Source organism: Psammomys obesus, unplaced genomic scaffold (genome assembly GCF_907164565.1).
Source record: "Psammomys obesus unplaced genomic scaffold, mPsaObe1.curated_primary_1811, whole genome shotgun sequence".
NCBI lineage: Eukaryota > Metazoa > Chordata > Mammalia > Rodentia > Muridae > Psammomys > Psammomys obesus.
In genome coordinates, this window is record NW_026590062.1 from 10,721,480 (window position 1) to 10,736,271 (window position 14,792).

General features: G+C 53.7%; 1 protein-coding gene across 1 annotated transcript; it reads left to right on the forward strand.

Moving 5' to 3' along the window:
* The first annotated feature begins 7,568 nt into the window (after positions 1–7,568).
* Positions 7,569–14,774, forward strand: Myl2 (myosin light chain 2). Its single transcript, XM_055605963.1, has 7 exons — positions 7,569–7,984; positions 8,707–8,796; positions 10,077–10,152; positions 11,688–11,792; positions 13,107–13,185; positions 13,268–13,316; positions 14,492–14,774. Exons 1-7 carry the CDS (start codon positions 7,982–7,984, stop codon positions 14,588–14,590), a joined length of 501 nt encoding a protein of 166 aa, XP_055461938.1. The 5' UTR covers positions 7,569–7,981; the 3' UTR covers positions 14,591–14,774.
* Positions 14,775–14,792: the final 18 nt, after the last annotated feature.

Sequence of the window (14,792 nt, forward strand, 5' to 3'; positions counted from 1 at the left end):
GAAGGAAGGAAGGAAGGAAGGAAGGAAGGAAGGAAGGAAGGAAGGAAAGAAAGAAGGACAGTTCCCCTCTTATCCAGACTTAAGCAAGCCTGCCTTCAAAGCTCCCGGGTTCTAGTCCCCCCTCCCAGTTCTAGGTGCTGGAGGTGGGGGTGGAGCGCACCAGCTAAAGCATACAGAACTCTCTCAACACTTGTGAGGTCCTGATGGGGGACAAATGCTCGCAGAAATAAAGTGAAATCCAGAACTGCAGGCATTGCTGGGAGGAAGAACAGGAGTCGTGCAGCAGGCAGAAAGTGGTGGCTGCAGGGCACGCCTGTAATCCCAGCACTCAGGCAGAGGCAGGTGGATCTCTGAGTTCGAGGCCAGCCTGGTCTACAGAGTAAGTCCAGGACAGCCGGGGCTACACAGAGAAACCCTGGCTCAGGGACTCAGCTGTCACCCAACACCGTGTGGCCAGGCCCAGGACTAGGCTTGTGACATCGGCAGCATCCCCAGAGCCATGTGCTTGCCACCACCCCAGCCACTCATTCTTTTCTCCCTGAAGATGGCTGGCAGCCATTTCATTTGTGGCCATTTGTCAAAGGGAAGTGGCTGGGTGGGGATCACAAAGATGGCTCCTCTTCCTGCCGCCCTGGAGTGGCTCGCACCAGAGCCAGGAGGCGCTGTCCCTGGGTGTCCACGGAGCTGAGGCCACCAGCCTGTGTCCCCAGGCTCAGAGGCCCACAGAGTGTTGGCTGAAGATATGCTGAAAGGCCCTTCACCCCATGACCCAAGGTCGCATGACTGAGGAGCTGAGCGCGGCCTTTATATAGATCAGAGGGCTCAGAAACCCTCCTGGCTGTCGTGGTGCCAAGTTCCTCAGTGAAGGGGCTGCAGGCACGTCAGGCCACAGCTGTCGCTGGCATCCCGGACTCACACGGAGGACAATGCCCTGGAATGCCAGGCACTTCATGACAGCTGCCCGAGGGCATCTGAAGGGCACTGGTTCAGGAGGACCTCCTGAGAGTTTGTCCCCGGCCAGCCAGCCAGCCCAGGCTGAAAACACAACAGGAGAAAAGGCCACCGACAGTGCCTGGCTCCCAGTGGTATTTCTCTGCTCCAGAGTAGGGGGACAGTGGGGACAGCTGGATCCCAGGCCAAAAGGGGAGTGCATAGAGAGAAATCTCAGCAACCTGGGTCAAATCCAGTGTTGCGCCAACCCTCAGTTTTTTTCATCTGGGAAATGGACCCTCTGTGAACATCTGCCTACGGTGTGGTTTGGAATGAAGTAGGCTGGGAGGAGTCTGGGTAGTGGCAGGGCGGCAGGGGAGGCAGCCAAGCCGGGCACAAGTGCTTGGTGTCACTGGGGCCTCAGTACAGGAAGAGCACTGTGTCGGCTGGAGACACCGCACTGGAAACCCCATCCACTCCCGGGGACCTGGATGAGCCATACATCTCTTCTAGGCCCTGGGGCACTCCCGTTTAAACTCAGCCGGCTCGGAGCATCTGCCCTTAAGAGTGTCCGTGGCCCTGAGTGGGAAGCGGGGCCAGGAAGGCTGAAGACAGTGAGCTCAGCCTCTCTCTACCCCAAAACCCCGAGGTGTGCTTGTGTCTGTCTGTCTGTCTGACTGACTGACCATCCTCCCACACCTGGATCTGCACAGGCCACCTGTGGCCACAGCGCTCGGTAAGTACCTGTTAGCTGCTGGCCACCGTGAGTTAATAGCAACAGTGTCCTAAGACTCAAACTATGTACTCGCTCGTGGGGTCCCCCCAGGAAAGCTGACCCAGAACCCCAGCGTTCAATGACTGTAGCACTCTTAGTAGGTCAAGGTCAACTGCTAAGTGATCTTTTAGCTGTCAGGCTAAGGAGGGGAGAGTGGTCATCAGAGGGGGACACAGAAGAAAGAACTCAAGTAGGTATGTGTGAAGTGTGGGGTAGAGTGGAAAGAGAGGGGAGACCCCAAGGTCCCTGGGAGCTACTGCCATAAGCAGGACGTGGGGCAGGATTAAAGGGAACTGTAATCGCAAGACATCACAGGGACAGAAGAGGAAGACATTTCGCCAAGGGCTGAATCAAGATGGTGGGGGCTTTGGGTCCGGGGATCTGCGGGAGTGGATGCTTAAAAGACAAACAGAGTTGGGGGACAAAGAGGCGCAGGAAGGAATTCACCCTACATGCTTCTGTGTCCGCCCAGCGCAGGTGTAGGTGCTGTGCCCAGGATCTCTCTCCGGTGTTTAAGGTCATACCCTGCGTCCATCTTCTAGGGGAAACTGAAGCGCAGGACCACAGTGCCGGCCAGAGCAGCTCTCAGCACCCAGGGGCACCCAGCAGGGGCTGTCCAACCTCCCCTGATTGCCTCTAGCTAACTGGAGCGGCTGCCACTCCCAGGGGCAGCTCTCACCAACACCTTCGGCATCTTGACGGAAGGAGATAGGTTATCCTTGGTGACAGGAGCCATCAGCCACGCTCTAGGATGTCAGGGCCTTCCTTCTACAGAGACACCCACTCCATCACCCTCCTTAAAGGGCCCAGCAGCCAAGGCAGGTTGGCCGTGGCGAGGCCACCACCAGAAGAGACCAGACAGCCATGGTAGGGGCCTCTCCTCACCAGGCTCGGCCTTCTAGAGGAAACAGATCAGCTCCCATTCTCCTGCCGATCACTCATGATTCCTGGGTTCTGCTGAGGAGTTTTAAAATGAGCCATGTAGGCAATCGACAAGTGGCCTCGATTCTGATAGCCAAGTGCGCAGTCATTCTGGCAGAGGCATGGGAAAGTCACCCGCAGAAAAGATGAGTTCAAATCCTCCCCAAGCTGTGCACAGTGGTTCAGGCCTGTGATCCCAGCACTCACCTGGGGAGGCTGAGACAAAGGATCACAAGTTCAGGGCCAGACTGGACTACATAGCAAGAATCTGTCTCAAACAGATGGATAAAAGGCTTACAACAAGCCAGGTAGTAGTAGCACACACCCTTAATCCCACACTTGGGAGACAGAGGCAGGTGGATCTCTGAGTTTGAGGCTAGCCTGGTCTACAGAATGAGTTCCAGGACAGCCAGGGCTACACAGAGGTTAGGGGGAGGCATAAAACATCTCTGGGCCCCTAGGTCTCCAAGTTGCTCACAATTTATTCCAAATTCTGCTTTAACAGAAATCTTGGTTTAGCCTTTGTTTTCTTTTTTAAGATTTATTTTAGTCTTTTTAATTATGTGCATGTATGTCTGTGTGTGAATATGCCCATGAGAGTGCATGTACCCTGGGAGGCCAGCAGAGGGCGACAAATATCCATAGCTACAATTACAGATAGTTTTGAGTCTCCTTGCCTGGGTGCTGGGTATTAACCTTGGTTCCTCTGGAAGAGCAGTGAGTCTTCTAAACATCCAAGCCCCTCTCTCTAGCCATCACCATCATCACCATCGACAAAGCTAGGATTTCCAGCCCCAATCTTTCCTTACTGGTCCTACCTGCTGTCCTGGCTTCTGACATCACCGACTCCAGCGCCCACTCACTCTTATCTTCAGAAATGCAACTGTTATTTTAACAGGACCCTAGCAGTGGCGAGCTGCCATCCAGGCCTGCGGCCTGTGGAACACATCCTCCTGCCATGGCCATTTTCAGAAAGCACTGTGAGCTCACGTGAAGGTATGAGGTCCAAGTTCAGATAGAGGCCTTGACCTTGGGTCTCCACAGTACACACAGCCTGTGCGAAAACAACCCTCCACTTCCAAGTTAGTCCCACCTGATCAGACCAGTCTCCAGGCCTGGAGTAAAAGTTAGCAGGCTCTTCACCCCAACAGGAGTCCCCAGGTCAACACCCACACAATTACCACAAATGTTGCCAGTGCCAGAGCACACATGATACACCCTCTGATTCTGTCCTCATGACAGACCTAAGAAGGTAATGTTATTATTATGCCCATTCTTCAGATTAGAACACTGAGCCTGAGAAAGGGGGAAGAAAACAAAAACAAAACACAAAAACCCTACCTAATGTCACATGGATGCTTAATGCCCAAGCAAGGAGAATCAAAAGAGAATATTCCCTCTGGCTCCAGTCTAGCAGATGACAAACAGTCATCCTTGGGACTGTGGGCCAAAGTCCTCTGTCTTAATCTCCCTAGAAGCCCAGATATTCCCAAGTGGGCTGAGTCACTTAACCTGGCAAACGCTTTCTGCCAGCGACTAGGTCCGACATGTTCGTGATTCCTCAAACTGCAGAAGTTGCTGTGTTTTCCCTAAGTGTGAGAATCTCTCCAGGGCCAGCAGCTGTCTCCTCTCTGTGGACAGTCCCCGTGTGGCACATGCTCACTTCCCCGTGACCAGAGCCATCATGAGTCACATCTGTCGGGTTTTTGTTTGGTTTCGTTTGTTTTGCTTTGAGCCCAGTCCTGGGACGGAAGCTGGAACCGACGGGTCCTGTAATGTACTTCACCTTTAGTGCAGAGCGGGGCCTTGCCACTTTATCTGCTCAGTGCTGGATTCCACTCGAGTTTCCCTGAGGTTTGGCATTTGAGGTTTTTGTTTGGTTTCTTTGCTTGCTCGAAGGAAAAAAAAAAATCAATACTTGCTTTTAAAAGCAAAGGCATTTCATGGGTCAACCCAGCACTCAGGAGGCCGAGACAGGAAGATCAGAAGTTCAAGGTCATCCTCTGCTACACAATCAGGGCCAGCCTGGGCTACGTGAGATTCAATACAAAACAAAACAAAACAAACAAACAAACAAAAAAACAGGACAAAACCCCAGAAAATAAGTGATATTCCTTCTCTGTCTATTACACTGTAGACAGACACACCCCTGAGGCTCTCAGAGTGCATCTCCCCCGAGTTAATCATCAGGGTTACCATAACACAGCCCCAGAGGCTGGGTCGTTTACAAACACAAGAGAGTTATTTCTCCATGGCTGGAGGCTGCTGAGGGCCACTAATCCCATCTCCACGACCTCATCCAACCTCATTCGCCTTTCACAGACCCCACCCTCTGGCACTACCAAATGTGGGGATTAAATTTGCAACCCAGGAGCTGCGGGGAGCCATAGAAGCCCCAAATTCCCCTGACTCCGGTGGACACTGGATCCTGCACACAGAACAAAAATGGTAATAATAATAATAATGCTAATAAATGGTAAGTCCTTAGAACGGGGGCAAAATCATTTTTCTGTTTCTAAATCGGACCCACATTTTCTCTCTCCTCATCTCTAAAGACCGTCAAAGAGTAATTTGTGTGTGTGTGTGTGTGTGTGTGTGTGTGTGCACGTATGTGTGTGTGTGTGTGTGTGTGTGCGCGTGCGTGCCCGTGTGGCTTACACCTGTCGTGTGCACCCGTGTGTATGTGTAGAGGCCAGAGTCAACCTGGGATGTCATTTTTCAGAGGCCGGTCATCGTATTTTTTTTTTTAGACAGGGTCTCTCCGAGGCCAGGGATTCATTCTTTTTAAGCTCCCCTTGTTGGCCAGCAAGCTGGAGCCCTTCCATCTCCTCCTCGGTGGGCTTTCAGGCCCACACCACCCATGCCCACCTTTTATGTGGGTTTGCATTTGAATTGTGATAGAATTCAGGACTTAATGCTGAGCCACCTCCCCCACCCCTAATGGAATCTGTATATAGTCTGGCCTTTGTTCGTTTGTGGGGGCAGGGTGTGGTTTTGTTTTGTTCTTTGGTGTATATTTTTCTGCACCTTTGAACACGTTTATGTCTTATTGTTGTGAGGGACACTGAACTGCCAGGAAGGCCAGGCTGAGGCTGCACTGATTGGGGATGTGAGCCCAGGAATTCGGGCAGCTGCCAGGAGCTGGAAGGGGCAAAGGAAAGGACCGCACCCGCATCCACATCCTCAGCGGGACGCGGCCCTCTGCCTGATTTCTATTTCTGACCGCCAACCCTGCCAGGTAGCAAGCCTGGCTGCTCTGGGCACCGGGTTCACCGCTGTATTTTTGTAACGGCAATGGGAAAGCAATACGCTTGCTTTGTTCTCGAGTGTTCTGGAAGCTCTGACCGGTCCACTCGGGGCGCCTGATTCTGTGCTCAGTGGCACTTGGGGCTGGTTCTCAGAAACTTCCAGGCTGCAGCAAGAGCTTGGAGTCATAGGATGGGTGTTGGCCAAGAGCCTGGTGTCAGAGCACTATCAGGCCCCGTGGTGCCCCATGAGAAGGGAGCCGAGTCCCTGCCCCCCCTCCCCCGGGCCTGCACGGACCCACACTAGGTCTTCCCAGCATCCTCCCTGCTGGGCTCCGGCTGCCTGTACAGAAACCCTGAGTCTCCAGCCCATCTGGCTTTGTGCCCTAGCTGGGCCACCATATTCCCAGAAGCCTCTGATCTCCTTCACTGAACTCAACGGCCCAATTCTTACGGGATGGAGCAGGGTTTCACAGAAGCTGTGAAGGTCTGAGGCAGCTCAGGTCCTCAGGCCTGGGTTCTTTCACCAAATAAACAGAATGTTTCCCCAGCCACTCAGGGGCCCAGTAGCCCTCGGGAACAGGTTACCTCTGTGGTGGCTCAGACTCACGGAAACCTCTAACCCCAGTCTCTACCCTCCTGCATCCATTGTGGGTCACCTCCTTTCTGAGCCACCACGGCACTCGGCAAGTCACGTGTGCCTCAATACAATCTCCGCAAGCCAGGAAAATGGGGTTTTGTTCAACTAGTAGTTTTTGTTTTGTTTGTTTGACAGTCACGTAGCCCAGGCTAGCCCAAGGGTGACTGTACACTCCTGATCCTCCTGCCTCAGCGTCCTGGGTGCCGGGGTAACAGGTGTGTCACCTCCCCTCCCCTCCCCCTTCTTTCTTTCTAATTGCAATGTGGAGCTGCATGTTTGTGCCACACAGTGTGAGAGCATCTTGACCTGGGGAGGAAATGACTGACTGTGGCCTCCCGGATGTTGCCTGGATCTTACCTTTGTTATTCCAGCACTCAAGAGGAGGAGGCAGGAGGATCAGAAGTCCAAAGTCAGTCCCAGCTACATAGTAAGTTCAAGGCCAGCCTGAGCTTCGTGAGACCTTGTCTCAGGAAAGAAAAGGGATCCGTGTAGTGGCACATGCCAATCCTCCAAGCCCTTGGGAGACGAGGTCACTCCGCCACTGTCCCCAGAGCTGGCCCAACTGACTCCCTGAGCCTCATCTTTTTCACATTTGCGTGATGGGGACCCGACTGCTAGGCTGGTCTTGCTCCCGCTGGGTGGCTGGAGACTTGAACACAAGTGTGAGGCATTTGTCATTTCTTCGGTTGGTCCACAAGTGCCAACCTCCAAGAAGCTTTTGTGTTCAAAGTACGAGAGGGTACAGGTGGTGAGTGGGCAACGAAGAGACCCCGCCCTTGGGAGCTGGCTGTCCCTGCGCAGGTGGGTGGAGACACAAAGCAGAGAAGAGAGGCAGAGGACAAGGGCGGGTGGCATCTGAGCAAAGATGGCAGTGTGCCCGCCAGAGTCTGCCCGGGTGCGCAGGCGCTAAGGTCCTGAGGTTCAAGGGTGCCTGGATCCAGGGCCACATGCTCATACTGCCACCACCTCCTCCTTCTCTTCTTCCTCTTCTTCCTCCTCCTCTTCCTCTTCCTCCTCCCCTCCTCTTTCTCCTTCCCCTCTTCCTTTTCCTCCTCTTTCTCCTCTTCTTTTTCCTTCTCCCCCTTTCCTCTCCTTCCTCCTCTCCCCCTTCCCCCTCTTCCTTTTCCTTCCCCCTTTTCCTCCTCCTGGGTTACTCTTTCCCATTAGACAATCACAGGCAGGGCAGAGCACACAGCATCGTTCCTGGGCCCCGGCCCCAGCCACCTTCTTTAACCTTGAAAGCATTTTTGGGTCTCACATGTCCACCCAGGCAGCGGCCGCCAGCGAGGGCTCTTACTTCAGAAGAACGGCATGGGGTGGGGGGGCTTAGGTGGCCTTCACCTCACCTACGACTGCCAAAAGTGGTCATGGGGTTATTTTTAACCCAGGGGAGAGGTATTTATTGTTCCGCTGCAGAGGCGCCGGCAGGCTCATTGACTTCTCCAGAGACAGCAGCCAGCTCCAGACACCATGGTGAGTGGCCATTGGACCCTTGAGGGGAGACCAGGGTGGGCAGAAAATTGACACCCCCAAGCCAAGGACTCCATTGCAGGAGGGGGGAGGCTCTTGAAAGACCCTGTAACCCTGGATGGACAAGCATGCGGAGGGACCCCAATCAGGGTCCCCAAGGAGTCGCAAACAGCAGCTCCCCAGGGAACCTGCAAAAATCAAAGAAAAGAGAGGTGGGTTTTTTTGTTTTGTTTTGTTTTTTGAGGGGGGGCTGCCTGCTTCCTGACCTCTCCGGAAATCAATAACTCCTGGAGCTTGCCAAATGAGACTGAAGGCTTTTAAGGATCAAATTGTAATTCTTTTCTTTTCCCCATCCAGGCAGTCAAAAAGATTTTTTTTTTCTGTTCTATCTTTTGAACTTGAAAATGTAAAAGGTTCTCTCTTGTATTATCTGAGTCTGCCTCCCAGACCAGGCAGTCCCCAACTGCTAGTCAGAGTGAGACCATGGCTAGGGGCACAGACTGCATGAGTTTCCATGGCTGTATGACCTAGGGTAAGTGACTCTCCCTCTCTGAGACTCCAGGACCTCTGTCTCCTTGGTGAAGTGGAGGAGAGAATCAGATAATGTTTGAATGCTTTGGGCGTCATTTATCTCTCATGTTATCTGGGCAACAGAGACTCACTCACTGGGTAACAGGGCCTGATCCTGATGGCTTAGTGGTGTCTAATCAATTCTTCCTCTCCAGCCACCTAAGAAAGCCAAGAAGAGACTGGAGGGCGGAAGCTCCAACGTGTTCTCCATGTTCGAGCAGACCCAGATCCAGGAGTTCAAGGAGGTGGGTGTGGCAGAGTCACCCTTGCCCAGATATAAGGACACCCAACATGGGAAATGACCAGCCTGCCAACCTGCCCAGGCTCATCCCGACTGTGTGTGAAGCCCCAAAGAATCACCTGGTCTTAGCAACTTGTGTGGATTGTCCAAAAAAAGCACCTCCCCCCCCCCTTGCTGAAATGCAAGGATTTTCCAGAAAAGCACAGGACAAAGGAGGCGCTGGGTAGCCACAGCTGCCCACTGGCGATCTCTGCTCAGGGTGGTCCACCAGCACTGTGTCCCGAGATCCTCAGTGGCTCCCGTGCTTGGGGTGGTAAGCAGGCAAAAAGATGGGAGAGAGAGAGAGATGGGGAAGGATGGCAGGAGGCCAGAGTCCAGCCCCTGGTTCCTGTGACCCTCCCTGGCTCTCCTTTCCTGCCTGGGTTCCTGGTGAGCTGGGCGGGGCACATGCACATGGCTGCCCACCGCTGTCCATCGCCGCTGTGTCCCTGCTATAGAGAATTTCCGTTCCACCCACCAGAGCAGGAAAGGCAGGGAAGCCTGGGGCTGTGTGTGACCTGTTGCCCTCAACAGTGGGGCTGTGCCTCGCAGCAGGCACCAAAGTCGCAGGGTGAAGCCTTTGTCCACCACCAAGAAGGACAGGCTCAGAGCCGTGTCCCAGCAGCACCGCGTGGTCCTCATTCTCACCTGGCCCTTGGTGATGATGGGGGCTGGCTGTGGTCACAGAAGCACTTCTAGACAGGTTCTAAGATGGTACCCATGTCCCTGCTAACTCAGAAGGCGCAATGCCACCGTCTGCAGAGCCCCGGGTTTTACTGGCCATCAAAGTCCAATCCCAGGACACCTGTCACCCCAAAAAGGAAACTGCATGCCTTTCATGGCCAGTTCCCTCCCCAGGGACCCCGGCAGCCGGTGGCCCACTCTCTGGCTTGGTGGACGCCCTTCCTCTGTGAACTCCCCCTCAGGGTTCACCCTGGCTGGGACGGCCATCAATACACTGAAACATATTGTTCTGTGGGCCTCTCACTCCTCCCTCAAAGGACGTTTGGCTCTCCTGAGTCAGGATGTTCTGGACATGGTTTTACGGGCACGTTCTCAGTCCCTGGGACTGTGGGCCCGGCAGAGAGATCATTGTTTGATCAGCTCAGACTCAATCCTTGAGTCACTCTCTACTGTCTTCCCTGAAGTCCCCAGAAGCCCCTCCTCCGCCCTTCAGCTGGGCCTCTTGTCCCCACCCCACCCCACCCCAGCTCTGGCACCAGCTGACCAGCCACCCTCCCACAGGCCTTCACAATCATGGACCAGAACAGAGATGGCTTCATCGACAAGAACGACCTGAGGGACACATTTGCTGCCCTAGGTATGTGGCACCGGCCTTGTGCAGACGGTGCCCCAGGGTAGGGGCGAGGAGTGGGAACCAACTCCAGCGGCCTTGCATGCTTTCTCCTCTCTTTTTGATCCAGGATGGGTAGGAATGGAGAGGGAGGGAGGAGAGTTTTTTTTTTTTTTTTTAACGCATTCCAGGCTCAAACCGCTGAGAAAAGAGTAAGGGAGAAAACAGAATTACCCCGATGGGCACGCTGCAGTCACCACTTCGGTCTCAGTCCTTGAAATCCTTCCAGACCCCTGGGGTCTTCCTGTTTGGGACTTAGGCTCATTTAACACCTCAGCAGTGTGAGCCTGCCCCCCAGGACCACCTGCTCCCGTCGCAGAGCTGAGAGCCACCATGAGCAGCTCTCTGCGGGTCGCTCCCCGCACTTGTCACCTTTGGGGCTGACGTAGCTTTTTAATCTTAAAAACAGTCTTAAGAGGTGCACGCCTGGTTGGAGAGAGGGCTCAGTGGTTAAGAGCATCGTCTGTTCTTCCAGAGGTCCTGAGTTCAATGCCCAGCAACTGCCTGGTGGCTCACAACCAGCTCTCTGCTGTCACTCAGGCTCATATTCATAATAAATAGAATTTAAAAAAAAAAGAGGTGCACACCTTTAATCCCAGCCCAAAGGCAGGCTGTGAGTGAGGCCAGCCTGGTCTACAAAGCTGAGAATCCCTGTCAAGGGAGGAGGAGGAAGAGGAGCATCTTTGTCTAGCTTGCACACAGACGGTGCGCTGTGGCAGGAGAGACAGCAAGTGTGTAATGCTACACAGCTGTGGGCTGCAGCAGGCCTGACAGAATATGTTCCCTTGGTGACGGGGCAGAAGCCCCTCAACACACACGTAGTTCACAGGCCCATCTGCCAAAGACATTGCAACAGAAGCATTGCTCACTTGTGTTAAAGGTTTCAGGCCTGAAGACACGATTTAATGAGCTCAGGTCTTGTGTAGCCCAGGCTAGCCCCAACTTCACTAACCTTACATTTCTGATCCTCCCCAGTGCTGAGATTACAGGCATTCACCACCACATCTGGTTCTTATGGGGCTGGGAGTGGGGTCCAGGGACTTGTTCGCACTAGGCGACCACTTCATCCCGAGCCGCGACCCCAGCCTTGCTGATGACACTGGTTCAGCTGTCCCACTCCATCAGTCCATGTCAACTTCTGCCTCGCTTCTAGAAAACACCGCTGGGAGCATCTGCTGTGTGTGTGTGTGTGTGTGTGTGTGTGTCTCACACACACACACCACTGTCCCTAATGGTTTCTAGACCAGCCTCCTAGAATTGGCATCAAAAAGGACAGCAGGGAGCTGGGGAGATGGCTCAGAGGTTAAGAGCACTGGCTGTTCTTCCAGAGGTCCTGAGTTCAATTCCCAGCAACCACATGGTGGCTCACAACCCTCTATAACGAGGTCTGGTGCTCTTTCCTGGCCTGCAGGCAGAATACTATATACATAATAAAATAAATCATAAAAAACAAAGACAGAAGACACCCCCTCCCAGCTCTGAGTCTCTGTGTCTTCCACCAGGACGTGTGAACGTGAAAAATGAAGAGATTGACGAAATGATCAAAGAGGCTCCAGGCCCAATTAACTTCACCGTGTTCCTCACAATGTTTGGGGAGAAACTTAAAGGTGAGCAACTGTGTGAGTCTGTGTCCATGTGTGTGTATGTGTGTGTGTGTGTTATACCCAGTTCGCGAGCCCCCAAAAGATCTACAGGAATCGACTCCGTTGCAAAACACATGACGGTCTTTTTATTGTAAATTACAAGCTGCAGCTTGGGCCTACACAGCCCCACCGCCAAAGCGGTGGGAGCTGAGCGCGCGTGCCCAGGTTAGTTGGGTGATTTATAGATTCTTGTCCATCCCAGCATGCCCAAGGCAGGGGCGATTCCTGCCTGCCAAGCATCTATTGGTCAAGATGTTACATTTTGAATCGATTGGCTATAGGAAGGTTCCCAGGCCATTGACCATGACCAGGTGTCCCTCCCTAGGAGGATGGTCCAGTTTCCTAGCAACCGTATCTCTAGTGGGTGGGGAAAGAATGCAGTGAGGTAGCTCTCCCCTCAGGGCACTACTAACTTTGTTACCACACCTACTCTAGGTTTTAAAGATAGCTACCACTTTATCCTTTGGTCTCTCATATGTTCATCTATGGGCTGAATTAAACATTAGAAGAGACATGGGCACGTGAACAAGAGAATAAGGACCCATTGAAAACTAGTGTGGGAGGGCTGGAGAGGCAGCTCAGTGGTTCCGAGCACTGGCTACTCTTCCCAAGGACCCAGGTTCAATTCCTTGTACCTACATGGTGGTTCACAACCATCTCTAACTCCAGTTCCAGGAGGGCCAATGTTCTCTCTGGACACACATGTAATTCACAGACATACATGCAGGCAAAAGAGCCACACACTTTAAAGAAGGAAATTAGCACAAAAGCAATTAGCACAAACCCCCAGGGCTGCTGCTTCAGCTGGGGGCGGAGCTTTTCCAGAAGGATATGCCCCCTCCACAGGGGCACTTCTCCAGACCAAGGAGGGTGGTGGGAAAGAGGCGAGGGGAGGAGGGAGCTGTTCCAAGGCCTCTACCCAGCCTCAGGCTGACACACTTCAGAGCGCCTGAGAGGCTGGCTCTCACCCACCCCCCCAGGTCACAGTGGGTGGAGAGACAGAAAGTCAACTTGCTTGAAGCTCCCCCAGCCGTCAAAGTCCCAGAGTCACAATGCTCAGGCTTGTCTTTGACGCCTCTCAGGCACTTGACTTCCTGTTGGTTCCTCAGCCTTCCCTTTAAGATTTTACTTTTATTCACGTATGTATGCGTGTGCATAGCACATGCGGGCACAGCATGCCCGTAAAGGCGGAAGGTGACCGGGAGCAGGGTTTATGGGAAGGCGTGGCCGCCATGTGGCCCCAGTCCTGGCGGATGGTAAGCCTATCTTCTCTTGCAGGGGCTGACCCTGAGGAGACCATTCTCAATGCATTTAAGGTGTTTGACCCTGAAGGCAAAGGATCACTGAAGGCTGACTAGTGAGTGGGTTCTGAGGGGGAGGGGTCCCCACTTTCCACCCCCAATGTATGTCACCATCCTCTGCATTCTCCTCTCCTACAGTGTCCGGGAGATGCTGACCACCCAAGCGGAGAGGTTCTCCAAAGAGGAGGTACGGGGTCCATAGGGTCCCAGGCGCCCAGCCCCCTTCCCCGGGGCTCCGTCTCCCATACACCACCAGCTAGCAGCTCTCGGGACTCTAGCCTCCAGCCTGAGTCTCCCCATCTGTCAGGGCGGGATGAGAGCAGAACCCACTGCCCCGTCCCTCCTGAGGCTTGAGGATTTCGTGTAGTTCAAGGCCGACCTGGGCAGCTTGGTGAGACCTGCCACAGAGTCAAAGATTAACAAGGCAGGGCTGCAGCCCAGAGCCAGGCCACTCTCCTAATGTGCATGCAACCCTGGCTTCAATCCCCGACGCTTTGAGGTAGAGAAAGATGGGAGAGCAAAGTGTGTGGGGGAGGGACCAAGAGTAGCCACTCAAAACTACTTGCGAGCTGCCTTTGAAGAAAGGGTTTCACTACACAGCCCTGGCTGGCCTGAAACTTGCTGCTTAAACCAGGCGACTTTGAATTCCAGATTCTCCTGTCTCTGCCTTCCCATGCTGGGATCACACACACCATTGTGCTTGCTTCATCCAAAACTTTTTGTTTGTTTGCCTATTTAAAAAAAAAATGTTTTTGAGACAGGGTTCCTCTGTGTAGCCCTGGTTATCCTAGACTAGCTTTGTAGACCAGGCTGGCCTTGAACTCACAGAGATCCATCTGCCTCTGCCTCCTGAGTGCTGGGATTACAGGTGTGCGCCACTGCGGCTGGCATCACCCAAAACTTTTGAAGAGGGAAGTTGCATGTGAAATAACCCACCTCAAGTTCTGGTTTCCCGCCAAGAATATGACCTCTCTGGCCATAGGATCACAGTCACAGGCCTACATCCTGCCACAGTCCCCACCAGGCCCCTCACACCTGAGCATGGCCTGTCCAGCAACCCCCTCTGTAGCTGGATCTCCTTTTTACCATGCAGTGTCTGGAGGCTCTAGGGGACCTCAGATCACCCTAGGGAGTAAAGGCAGGGGTGTCCACAGGAGCATGTGGACACAGAAGCTGAGCCTGGACAATAGCTGGGGCTGAGTTCCCAGGGAGCTGGGCCTTCTGATTGCCCTCCCGCCTCGGTCCTGGTGACAGCTGCCACAGGAAGGCCAGGTGTGGGAGATGGAGGTCCTTCGGGGATCTCAGGCCCTCTCCGCCCCTACCTCTCTCAACGTCTCTGCGTCCCACTGTTCTCGCTCGTAGATTGATCAGATGTTCGCGGCCTTTCCCCCTGATGTCACCGGCAATCTAGATTACAAGAATTTAGTCCACATCATCACCCACGGGGAAGAGAAGGATTGAGCTCGGCCTCGGCCTCTCGTGACCTGCGGCCAGGTCTCTGCCTCCAGCCCCGGCCGCTCCAGCCTGCAGGTGCGCACCATCCTAGGACCGTGTGTGCAAATAAACAGGAAGTCTTGGACCTAATCCTGGTGGCCCTTGGCTCATTGGCTTTTGAGTAGACAAAGTCACAAAGGGTTTGGGTTCTGTGAAGGCTGCAGGAATC